Genomic DNA, 12,312 nt, shown 5'->3' with positions numbered 1-12,312 from the left:
AATGGGTGTCTGATAGAGTAATAGCTGTAGAAATAAAATAAAGGTTAAAGCAGCCCTAGCATAGTAAAGTTTGGGAAAGACAGAAAACAAATTTCCCCAACATAGTAGTCTCCAGATTGTTTGGACTACAACTCCCAAGTACTTATGAACATTGGCCATGATGGCCAGGACTGACAGGAGTGAAAGTCCAAAACATCTGGAGGGCACCAGAATGGAAAGAACTGTCATAAAATAACCTGTGAGCAGTGCAATCATTTAGTGACTGAGTGTGGCAGTCCTAAGATATGCTTGTGCAATCATATGGTTTCATATAACTGACTTTTAAACATGTTTAATTCTGTATTTTTTACATATGATCAGTGGAGAGACATACAAATTGCACAGAAATTAACTTATAGGTATTTGCCAGGGTGGAGGTGTCCTAAAGTAAGTCTGAATGTTCAACCAAAATCAAAAGCAAGAGCAATGCTACAACTGAGTCTAGAAAAGTCTCCGAAGCATTCTGGACAAGATATTTGCTCCTAGATCTAAGATAAATTATCTCTACTCATCCCAGGCTTATGTGCCCAGTAACAGTGATCAGGCTGTCCCCTAAAACAGGTACACAAAGTCTCTGAAGATTCTACACCTAAGATACGATTATAAAAGTATTCAAAGGCATGGATAAAGGGCAAATCAAGGAACAGGTATTCAACCTGTGCTGGATGGTTTTAAACTTCTCTTGAGGACTCCAGCTTATAGTTCAGGATATACAAGTTTCAGAGGTGGTCAGAAATATGTGTGCATGGATGAGATTAGTGTGCCAATTGTACCTGTTCTGAGCAAAGTCTGAACCTGGCAGAGTCATGTATGGTTTATTAGTCAGGTCCTCTTTGGACTAATGTGCTCTTTATGCCTTTGAAAAATATTTAGAAATTTCAGCTAGTCCAGAATGCTATAGGCAGACTGTCTATTAGGGATGGTAGCAAGACATACACAACTCCCATGTTACCACTGCTTCTCTGGCTAATGGTCTGTTTCCAGCTGCAATTCAGTGTGCTCACATGCCCTATAAATGGCTATATGACTTCTGATATGGCTATCTGAAGTGTTGCCTTTTCAAGGCCCTTCTCTTGATCCCACCATCATTGCCAGCACATCTGATAAGGAGATATCCTTCTTGGTAATAACTTCCAGGGTCAGGAACTACCTGTCAGGTTAGCCTCCTCTATATTTTCCTACTATCAGCAAAGATGCTTTTATTCAGGCAGGTTTTGGGCACACAAGTTGGGCTGCTGCTGAAGAGGACTGAATTGGTTGGGTATCATTTATTTCTTTTATTCCTGTGTTTTAAAGTCGTTTTACATTATGTTTTAATGTATTTTTTGCCTTGAGTGCCATTTTTAATTTTAGCTGCCTTGAGTATCACTATACTCAAATAAAATTCACTGAATACATTTGAATCATGGAAGATTTCTAGATTATAGAAATATACATTTTTACACACACACATACACAGAGATAGAGAGTGACAGCGCAAGAGCGAGTAAGTGAGCTGGTTTCTGCAGATGGCACATTAAAGCATTTAAATAATTTATGCTCTTGGTTCCTGTGTTTTTAGAAGTTCAGAGTTCACAGACTTGCAGAAAGATTACCAAAGGTCAGAATAGCACCTGCATCTGGTAACTCTCAGATTCCCTGACTGTTGGCATGACTCTTTATCAATATTAACTTTAGAAGTGAATCTAAAATTTACTGTATTTTGTAGTACTGCACTTATCATTTAACATAACATTATACTGTAACTGATTTTAATTGCATACTTTCTGGACCCCCTCTTGGATGCAAACCTTAATGTTGTAGGGGGAGGGGTTGAGAGTGTGAGAGGCTGAGTGCAATGCTGCCAGGAGGCTAGACTAACCAAGATCAGGCATGCTGAAAGGCCAACAGGGGATATACAATCTGACCAGGGGAAAATAAAAGATGGTAGAAACAATATACAGAGTATCTATTCAGAAAAGATAAAAACATGACAGACTCCTTCAAAAAGAATCCTGAGAGGAAGAGCCTGAAATATTAGAAAGTGAAATAAAAGCTTCTCTGAAAGTAATGGGGAGGAATGACGCATCTACAGTAGATAGGATGTCAACAGAATTATTCCAAGCTACACAAACTGAATCTGCCCAAATCCCAACAAAAATATAACCAACAGATATGGAAAACAAAGTATTAGAAACATTCCAATCCCCAATATGCATTCCGAAGAAGGTGCTAAAAAGTGCAGTAATTACAGCACCATTGCCCTAATTTCCCATGCAAGCAAAGTGGTGCTCAAGGTGTTGCAACAAAGAATATTATCTTATACCAAGGGAGAAATGCTTGACATTCAAGCTGGATTCCAAGAAGGAAGAGACACTTGAGATCATATTGGAAATACATCAGTTTGTGCTCCACAGACTACAGCAAAGCTTTTAACTATGTGGATCACAAGAAGCTATGAAGGTCCTGAAAGAAATAGGTGTGCCTCAGCACTTGATTGTCCTGGTGCATAACCTGTATTGTGGATAAGAAGCCACTGGCAGGGCAGAAAATGGAGAAACAGAATGGTTTCTTATAGGCAGAGGTGGCAGACAAGGGTGTATTTTATCTCCCTATCTGTTCAATCTGTATGCAGAACATATCGTAAGAAAACCTGGATTAGGATCAGAGGGAAGAATGAAAATAAGTGGAAAACACATCAATAATTTAAGATATGCAGATGATACCATATTACTGATGGAAAGCAGCAATAAATTGAAATAACTCCTCATAAAAGTGAAAGAAGAAAGTGCAAAAAGAGGACTGCAGTGGAATAATATTATCATTAGTAGCAGTAGTATTCATTCCATTTCTATACTTCCCGTAGCTAAAGCTCTTTGACAAGTTCACAACATTAAGTCATCCATCTAGATTTCAATCAGGACTGACCCTGTTTAACTTCCAAGATTATGTAGAATCAGGCACTTCAGGCTATAGGGAAGCTAATATAATTAATATAGTATATAATATTATATAATATGTGGAATATTAAGAACTCAAAAATCTTGACTACAGAAGAATTACAAAACTTATTGTCAACAGTGAACAAATTGCAATTATGAAGGATTTTGCAAACCTGGGCTTGAGTCATCAATTCAAATAGACTGCAGCCAAGAAATTCAAAGACAACTAAGACTTGGAAAGGCAGCAATGAAGGAACTAGAAAAGATGTTTTCCTCCACAGTATAATATTCTTGATCACTCTGTGCAGGTGTGAAAGCCAGACTATGAAGAAAGCTGAATATGGATTTTCAGCATCTTATGCAGGGCAAGAGAAATGCTGAGGCAAAGACTGGTTCTGTGATATTTCTGATGTGTGAAGATCTGATTTGCTCATCTTAGCAGTTTATCTGTGGAACTTCACAGCAGGAGGGAAGGAGGCTGAGGTGCTACCTGGACGCCTTGGTGGTACTGATCTCTTCCCCTTCCTGGGGAATGCCCACTAAACCCTTGAGTTCTGGTTGCTCTGACAGCAGACTCCCACCTCCAGTTTCAGAACAGTGACTTTGAAATATCCAATAGTTCTCTAGATGCTGTTTATCTAGCCATAGAATTGCTCTGCCCAGTGCCATTTCCCATTTCAACAATCTATACTACAGTATGCCGAACAGCCTATTGTGCTTTTCATGCTTTTAAAAGTATACATGTCTTTTTGCTAGCTCTAAGTGTTCTTTTATTTTTGGACACAGAGCAGCCTGCCATACATTATTATCCCACAGAAAATTTTACTAGCCTTTTTACTCATAAATATGTTCCCAATTTGTGAATTCATCAGCATTTGGGGTAGTGGTGGTAGGAATAAAAGTGTCATTTTCCAATTAACAGAAGTCTTCCTGGACACCTGAAGGAGATTCTTGCTGTAGACAATCAGGCAAGTGGATATCTAGAAGATCAACATTCCAAAAATTCCATTTATATAGCATCTTTGCTATAGAATCTTTCCAAATATAGTATTAGCTCCAGAAAAAATTGCTAGCCTGATTATGCCAGCCTGTCATAAAAAGAAAATCATGCTTAAAGCTTCTTAGTTTGCTTCCTTGCTAATGTTGTAAGCTGCTCTTTGGGCAATGTAACAATGTAATAAATATATGAATAAATATTTGAAAACCTGCTTTCTAGAATAAATTAAATACAAGCACATTGAGATCTGGTCCAGAAAATATGACTTCATTCTGATAAGGCATGGCTAATCAGACTAGGAAATATAATTCTAACACTTATTCCTCTCCACATCTATTCTTTGTTATAAAATATAGAATATTGTCATTTATACTGAGTTCAGCTGTGTAACTCACTCACATTTGCAACCCCATATGCCAACAGACTTGTGGTAGGAAGATTACAATGGCATCACAAGAATGTCTATCTATGGTGTATGGCACTATTAACACTTATTAATCAATATTACAATCCAGATGAAATATCTGAGAAACATGCAAGCCAACCCTCCAAACAAGAGAACTCATAAAGACTGTACTAGTTACAGACCAGGGAATGGGTAGCCTGTTCAATAGCCTGGCTGTAATAAAACGAGTCTCAAACTGTTATCAAGAAAAAGAAGAAAAAATAATAATAGGCTGAGAGTCAAGTATATATATTCTCTATAATCCCACAGCTTTTCTGCAGATTATCCAAATAGAATTTTCAGAATGACAGTGGTTTGTGGACCAGTTTAAAAACTCAGGTCCCATCACACCTGGCCTCCCCACATGGCCTGTCTTTGGCTGCCTTCTCTAGTAAAAGAAAAAACGAGTTTCAGGTAACACTGCTCAGTCTTCCTGGTGTACATGCTTGGAAACTGTTCTAGGAAGACTGGCATGCTAGGTAGCATCTTGAAGACATCTTGCCTTCCCTCTTTTTTTCAGAAGACCAGGAGATAACCAAATATCTGGGGAACAGAAAGGCAGAGATAGAATTACCGTTGTACTGATTCCCTCCTTTTGCAACTATGATTGCTTTCTGTTCCTCCTTGTCCTTTTCTATCATTTCCATTTTCTCATCAATATATGAAGTGAATGGCATATTTGGTTCAATTTTTACAACATAAATGCATATATCTAAAAAGCAATCTAGGAAGTAGGAGTATGTCTTTTTGCACAAAATATAACATCCTATAACTTTTAATTATGCAAATATATTTCAATTAATTTAGCAAGTAAATCTCTCTTTCTCTCCCTAACCAACCTGAATCTTAAAGACAATGGTGACTCTAATTCCTTACAGGTCACCTTCTCCCTCTTTCACTCTCCCACTTCCCCTCCCCTCTTTTTCTCCCTCTCTCTCAGGATTCACTCAGATGTAGTAAGATAAGCATTTCATTGATACTTATGTAATTTCTGCTTTGACCCAACAGTGGAACCTCAATGTAAAGACTACATTGTAGAAAACGTAGGTAGGTTGATGTTGCAGTCCTAAACAGACTTATGTAGAAGCCAAGTCCCAAAATAGCAATTGAATTGTGTTCCACAACATGGTGACAGTCCCACTTTGGGAGACATTTTCTTGCTGAAGCAATCCTAATTATTTCAAAATGTAAGTGATATCACTTTATATAGCATAGAACTTATATTCCAATGCAGTACCATAGTAAATAAAATGGTTTGCATTTCATTTATTTAGTACTAACAATATCACTATTGATCCAAAGCTATAGTAAATGACCTACTGGTGCTTAAGAGCTCAGCAATACACAAGACAATTAGATGATTTTTTTTCTACTATGAATTATATTGTCATTATCGAACACAGTTTACAGTAAAAGCTCTCAAACACTATCTAGATGTACAAACCATAAACTAGAGTAGAAATCAGGTCACAATCTATTGTCTTTCTTGTACTGCAACATGACCATATTTTAGACAATCATTGCTTCTGGTGGAAGCTGAATAAATGTAACAAGGAAATGAACATTACCATTAATTTCCTTAAAAATAATCACAGGTGATTCTGTTACCACTGTTTACAGAATGTATTCAAAACTTTTTTGCTTTGTAACATGTAGCATAAGCTTATAACAAAAGTCCCTAAGTGAGGTCTTTTACCTAGGCTGAGAAACTATAAAGCATGCTAACTCCAATGCATCATATGGCAGGGTTAGTCCATGTTTCAAAGCCTGTACACTACGCATCAATCTGTTATTTGCTGTTGCAGTCCTTTATTGTCTCCTCAACCCCCTCAGCTTTGTCCTCCACCCAGGACAGGCGGGCAGGTGGCTGGGCGGGCAGGCGCTCTCTCTCTCTCTCACACACACTTACTTCAAGTCCACACTTTCAAGATAGACACTCAGGAACCTTTTTCTTTGAGGCTTCGTATACTGTGCTGATCCCAATGCTTTACTTTATCATTCAAAACACTCAGCAGAACCAAGAAAAGAACAAGCATCAAAGACACAAATATCAGAAGCACATAGGAGCTGGCCAAGCTGACTGGGGGCAATGACAGTTGCAGTCCAAAACATCTGCAAGGCACCTGATTGGAAAACACTCTTGAAGGCAGGAGTGGGCAGACTTTAGGCTTGTGGGACTACTCTGTATTTCACTAGCACCCTGAGATTCACCAGCTGGAGCTAGTTACAAAACAGTGGCTCAGAAATGCAAAGAAAGAAATGAGGAACAAAGAACCTCTGAATCCATACTCAGTCCCAGAGCTTGTTTTCAGTACTAGATCTAGTGCCCATATACGAATTCATTCCTGTTTTCCCAAGCTCTCAGAATTTCAGCAGCATATTTCAGGCTATTTTTATGCCACTGAAAATCAGCAGTCCTTTCTGATCAACTGCAAATCTACCAAATATCTACAATAGATCCTGATCCACCTTCTGCCCACTCCTGCTTTAAAGTATTTATGGTTCTCTATTTTCTCCTAGTCTGCTTGCCCTTCCCCCAGCCTGAAAGCTGCCCTTAACAGAAATAAAGCTGTGCACAGAGGCCTGGGCAAGAATATATTGCTGGATAAGGTAAAGCCCTTAGCTTAAAATTAATCACATCATGCACCACAATTCTCCAGAAACAGCAAGGGGCAGCATGACAAGGAAGAAAGGTTATACTAGGGCCCTAAGAATAGTCAATTGAAATTGTAAAATATTTTGCATACTTTGGCTCAATTATCAATTTAAATGGAAACTGCTGCCAAGAAATTAGAAGACTAAGTCTTGAAAGTGCAGCAATGGAGGAACTGGGAAAAAAATCACCTAGCGCAACAAGGGTTCACTGGAGACCAAGGCCAAGATCCTCCACACTATTGTATTCCTGATTCACTATGCAAGAGTATGAAAGCTGGATGCTGAAGAAAACTAAGATAATGGAAATCGATACATTTGCTACATGGCACTGGAGGAAAGCTATGTGAATGCCTAGGACAAATTCTGGATCAAATCAAGCCAGAGCTTTCCCAGATGGCAAAATATAAGAAACTGAAGCTGTCATCAGTCACTCTAGGCACATCATGACAAGACTTACTGGAGAAGACAATCATGCTAGGACAAGTCAAAGGCGGAAGAGGAAGAGCAACAATGAGATGGATCAATTCCATTTAAAACCGGAGACTTGAGTTTACAAGAGCTGAGTTGTGCTGTGAAGGACAGGGCATTTGGAGGACACTCATTCATAAACTTGCCATAAGTCAGAGATGATCTGATGACACCAGAAGGTTTTTCAAGTGTCATGTCCACATAGATTCAGCATAGCAGACAGCCACTAAAAACCATGGGAACTGTTCCTGTTTACATGGGATTAACATGATGGTACATTCTCTAGATATTTTCATAATAGTCCCTCAAGGTACTTTTTCTTACCACTCCTTTGCATAGGATTACAACCTCTGGGGATCTTGGAGACTGGTGTCCACTACTTAATCACCAGTGAGATGAAGTACAGCAAAGTACACAATTCTTATAAGGTAGGGTGAAGGTTGCATTTCTACACACACTCACCCAGGATTAATTAATAAAATGGACATATATAGGATTTTGTTGTTAAACCTCTATCACTCTCTTTGGATTTTTAAAATTAGTGCAACTAAGTCTTCATGATTTGATCAAAGATTTTATGTTATTTGAAAAGATTAAAAGTTTCCTTAGAATAAAGCCTATCATTTACTGAAACCACAGCAACCCTTATAGTGAACCCTACAAAGGACATTATGATATACCAATTTACCAATTTCAGAACAGATTGTGAACATAAATGCTACAATCCTCATGCAGTGCAAATGTTAAAGGAGTATGTGCAGTTCTATGAATGTTTAGACTTAACTCCCAGTATTCCCCAGTTGTCCAAACATTCGTATGATTATGCCCTAAATGAATATGTTTAGGGTTAGTCTTGCAAACTTAAGCCCCAATCATTTCTCTAATCTAAGTAGGTCTGACGTTAAATACTATTCCTTTACAGTCTTCATAAAGGCCTTGGAAGAAAGTTAATATATAAATGCAAGCAATACGTTATTGCTAATAACTTAAGCGAAATGGTATGCATCCCTTTAAGCATGCTTGTTTCTGCCACTTAAACTTGCCTAAAGTTAAAGTGATTATATTAGCAATTATAACACTGCTTAATAATAAATGAATAATTTTTGGCACATTCACATTTACCAGCCTCACACTGTTTACCAAAATTCCATTTGACAAACTTATCACCTACTACTGTTTCAAAATATCTGTCATGAGATAAGAATTAATTCTTAACACATCTTTTATATAGTGAGATAACACACTTCATACACACTCTTTCATACAATTAACATGTTGGAAGTTTTCCATAAATTGCAGATGCTGAGAATAACTGTTTCTACCACAGCAAGGAACACTATAACAGGAAACTCTTAGGGAGTTTTCTGAGGAGAGGAGGAATCACACACAGGTACCAAACCAATCACTGTACATTTTACATCATTATGCAGCTCTCACGTTTCTTCTCTCTGAGCTTTCGCTTGGCACCAACGTGGTGAAATAAACCCTATCCCAACAGGGCCAAAAGAGAGTTTACAAAGAAAAACGTGGTGGAGGACAGAGCTTTGAATGCATCCCCTTTTCCAGTGGGACAGCCTGACCTAAGCAGAGGACGCACTGAGGAAAAGGGTCGGGTCGGGAAAGCGGCTGGAAGCACTGTCAGCCTAGCGCAGAACACAAGCACTGCTTGCGAGGGCAACGGAGTTGCCGTTGCCCCTTCCCGCAGCTGTCCTGAACCCAGCAGAGGAGTTAACCCGCTTATTTATAAGCTCTGGGACGGAAGTGGGAGACGGCGATTCCCCACACCCGCCCCCCTCAGCACGGAGCAGGCCCCTCGAAGGCCAAAAAGGGCGGAGGGCGCCGAGCACCCCCCCCCCCGCGGCTACTGGCGAGGGAGGAGAGGGGCTGTCAGTGTCGCAGCCCGCCAGGCTAGGCCGCAGGGCCTGTCGCTGGCTGTCCCGGTGCACCTTATTCAGAGGGAGAAGGAGCAGAGCGAGCGGGCTGCCTCCCCTCCGTCCCTCCCTGGAGCCAAGGGGTTGCTTGCGCGCTCGCTCACCGCTCTCGATCTCATTGCCCTTCTTGGCGGTGGCGGCGTTCCCCATGGCCGAGCCGGGGCGAGCGGCGGCAGGTCAGGCTGCTCCCTCCGTCCAGTGGGGAAGGGCAGGAATCCCGTCTGCGGGTCGAGCCTGGCTGGGCGGCACGGCCAAGAGGTCGGGCCAGTGCCTTTCCTCCCCTTGGCGCTCGGCGTCTTTCCCTCTATCTTCTTTCGCCCCGCTGTGGGGGCTCCGGGGGACCGGCGGCAGCGAGCCCGCTTGCTTGCTTGCCTGCCCTCCTCCCTCCCCAACTCACACACGACGGAAATGACGGGCGCTGAAGCGCCTCCTTCTCCTTAGTCGCCTCCTTGCCGCTGTCGAAGCCTTGCCAAAAGCCTTTGGCGCGGCCTGGTGCGCCTCAGGAGAGCGTATGAGATGGCTTCCCCTGGTACATAGAGCTAAGTTTTTTAAAATTATTAATATTATTTTACCCGGCGGGCAAGCAAACGTCCGCTCCCCCACCAGGAGAAAGTCCAACGGCCGCGCCGCTTACGCACGAGATGCGTGCGAGTTAGCGAATTGGGAATACTTGCCGCCACCTACCATCAGGTCTAGTTCATTCCCGCCTGCCGGGGCTGCCATCCTGCCTCTCCGTTGTGTGCTTACTTGGGAGCAAGCCTTATTGACCTTACCAAGTAGAGAAGGCTGCAAAGCTGCGGTGCGCGTTTACCTCGGAGAAAGTAACCCCACTAAGTGCTTTACGACTTCGCAATAAACATACCTAAGGGTCGGACGACACGCACGACTGCAGCCGTAGGCGCACTTGCTTACGCGAAAATCCCATTGAATTAAATGGAACTTCAGAGTTAAGGAGCAATGGCTTGAGCTATCTGGCTGCAGCTCTGTGCCCTCCAAGTTTGTTATGTTGTGGCTAGTAAAGGCTGGTTGTGGGTAAAAGAGTAGGGTCAGAAGGGGCCAAGAAGACCATCGGGTCCAACCCCCTGCTGGTGCAGAATGCCAGTTACAGTGTCCCACTCAGAAAGAAACTGAGACATAAGCAAGAAATGAGAGCAAATCTTGATTGGACATATGGCCAATTTGGGAATAGGCATTCAACGGGATCTGGTGGGGTCACACTCCCCATTAAGGACCAGTAATAGATTGGTAGGTTTCCTGAATTTGGTCTTGCTCCTGCCTTAGCTGGTAACAGCACAATAAACGTTTTTCTTTTAAGGTGCTAAAACAGGGGTCTCAAACTCGCGACCCACCCGGGCTGACCTCCGGGAGCCACGCGGGATGAGCGGCCCACCACCACCGCGGTGGTGGAATACTTGATGCAGCCCAGCCTCACCCAGGCTCTACTTCCAGCGGCCCCCAGGTGAGTTTGAGACCCCTGTGCTAAAAGGTCTTTCCTTTTGGTTTTGCTGCATGAAACAAATGGCTACCCTCTGGGAACTGTTCCCTTTTCTGCTGAAGATGGACCTTACTACCATTACATGTGTTATGGGCTGCTTTCATGTTGCACTAAAGAGCTGTTCACTACTTAGGGTTTATTTTGAGATGTATATGGAAATTTCAGTAGTGCAAAATGACTTCACAAGAAGGCTCACAGTAGCCTTTCATTTGATACCCAGAGCCAATCAGCATCCCAGGAGGGCCATTTGGCATAATCCTCAATCTCAGTTAATTTAATTTTGAACACATTAATTTTCTGGCAGTTGGTAAGTCTTGCAGCTTGTTTTTATGTGACTAAAGTGCGGCAGATGCTGTCTTTTTAGATCTGCAAATTTGAGCAAATGAGACATTTGGTGAAGGTTGTATGTTTTGTTGTGGATTGACAGCATTTAAAATGTTGCTATTAATAAAATATATCATTTCCAACAGCACAAGATTAAACCACAATGAAAGTGTATTTTTCAGATTAGCTAATTGTATAAATCAGTGTTACTATTGGCAGGAGCTAGATCAAGTGCATGTTGAAATGTAGACAATGGTTACATTTTAATATCTTTAAAGTTCTGATTGTATGTGATAATTCCAAATTATTGTCTTGGTAAAGTAGCTAAAAGAAATAACTGGGTGGTTGTTTGGTTGAGTCTTAGCTTGGTTGCTTGACTATGATCTACAAACTTTTCTATTTTACAGGTTCAGATTCAGATTCATCACCATGTGGTGACCATCTTACACAGTGATAATTCACATTTGAGTGTTTTGGACACCATCCTTCTGTCTGTGGCTGTAAATATGTCAATGAACAAAATTATAGATAATGAAAATTCTGCTACTGCATCAGGTGGTATTTTAATGTCAATATCTAAAAGGAGGATAGTAATCAAAGAGGATATGTTCCTGTATTAACAGATGCAGCAGAAGAATCTGTATGATGAAGAAATTAAGCAACAACAAGAAAATGCAGTTTATCCAAAATAGTAATTCATCAGTACCACAGTTTTTATTGTGACTGACACTGTAAATATTGATAAGAGCAATGCTGTCCAAATACAACCTTTTATTCAAATTTGTTTTGATATTCCAAGTAATATTCCTTGAGATGCTGATAATCATGCTTTATCTATTCATATGCTGACAAAAAAACCCCTTCCAAATTGTGAAAACTGGGTAAGGAATTGGTTATACTGCAGTGCAGACCCCCCTCCCCCCAGTACTGTGTCCCCAAATGCATCAGTTTTCTTGGATCAGTCAGGAAGGCAGATTAACAGAGACTGAGAGAAGTTGAAAGACTGAGTACCATTTCATAAGAATTCATTGTCAAAT

The 12,312-nt window shown here is 41.0% G+C and overlaps 1 protein-coding gene and 1 long non-coding RNA gene across 3 annotated transcripts in view; one reads left to right on the top strand and one right to left on the bottom strand.

Moving 5' to 3' along the window:
* PRKACB (protein kinase cAMP-activated catalytic subunit beta) overlaps positions 1–9,859 on the bottom strand; it is an 81,071-nt gene extending 71,212 nt beyond the window's left edge. For both annotated transcript variants that reach the window (XM_044432622.1, XM_044432623.1), the window contains exon 1: positions 9,561–9,859. In XM_044432622.1, the coding sequence (XP_044288557.1) occupies positions 9,561–9,606 (46 nt within the window). In that variant the 5' untranslated portion in view covers positions 9,607–9,859. The remainder of the gene's footprint in view (positions 1–9,560) is intronic.
* Positions 9,860–10,854: 995 nt separating this feature from the next.
* LOC123024634 lies at positions 10,855–12,059 on the top strand. Its single transcript, XR_006414961.1, has 2 exons — positions 10,855–10,915; positions 11,683–12,059. It is a non-coding gene; the product is annotated as an uncharacterized LOC123024634 (long non-coding RNA).
* Positions 12,060–12,312: the final 253 nt, after the last annotated feature.

This window comes from Varanus komodoensis, unplaced genomic scaffold (assembly GCF_004798865.1).
Source record: "Varanus komodoensis strain SLA01 unplaced genomic scaffold, ASM479886v1 scaffold24, whole genome shotgun sequence".
Taxonomy (NCBI): domain Eukaryota; kingdom Metazoa; phylum Chordata; class Lepidosauria; order Squamata; family Varanidae; genus Varanus; species Varanus komodoensis.
Note: the sequence above shows the minus strand (reverse complement) of the source record. Positions and strands in the feature narration are given on the sequence as shown.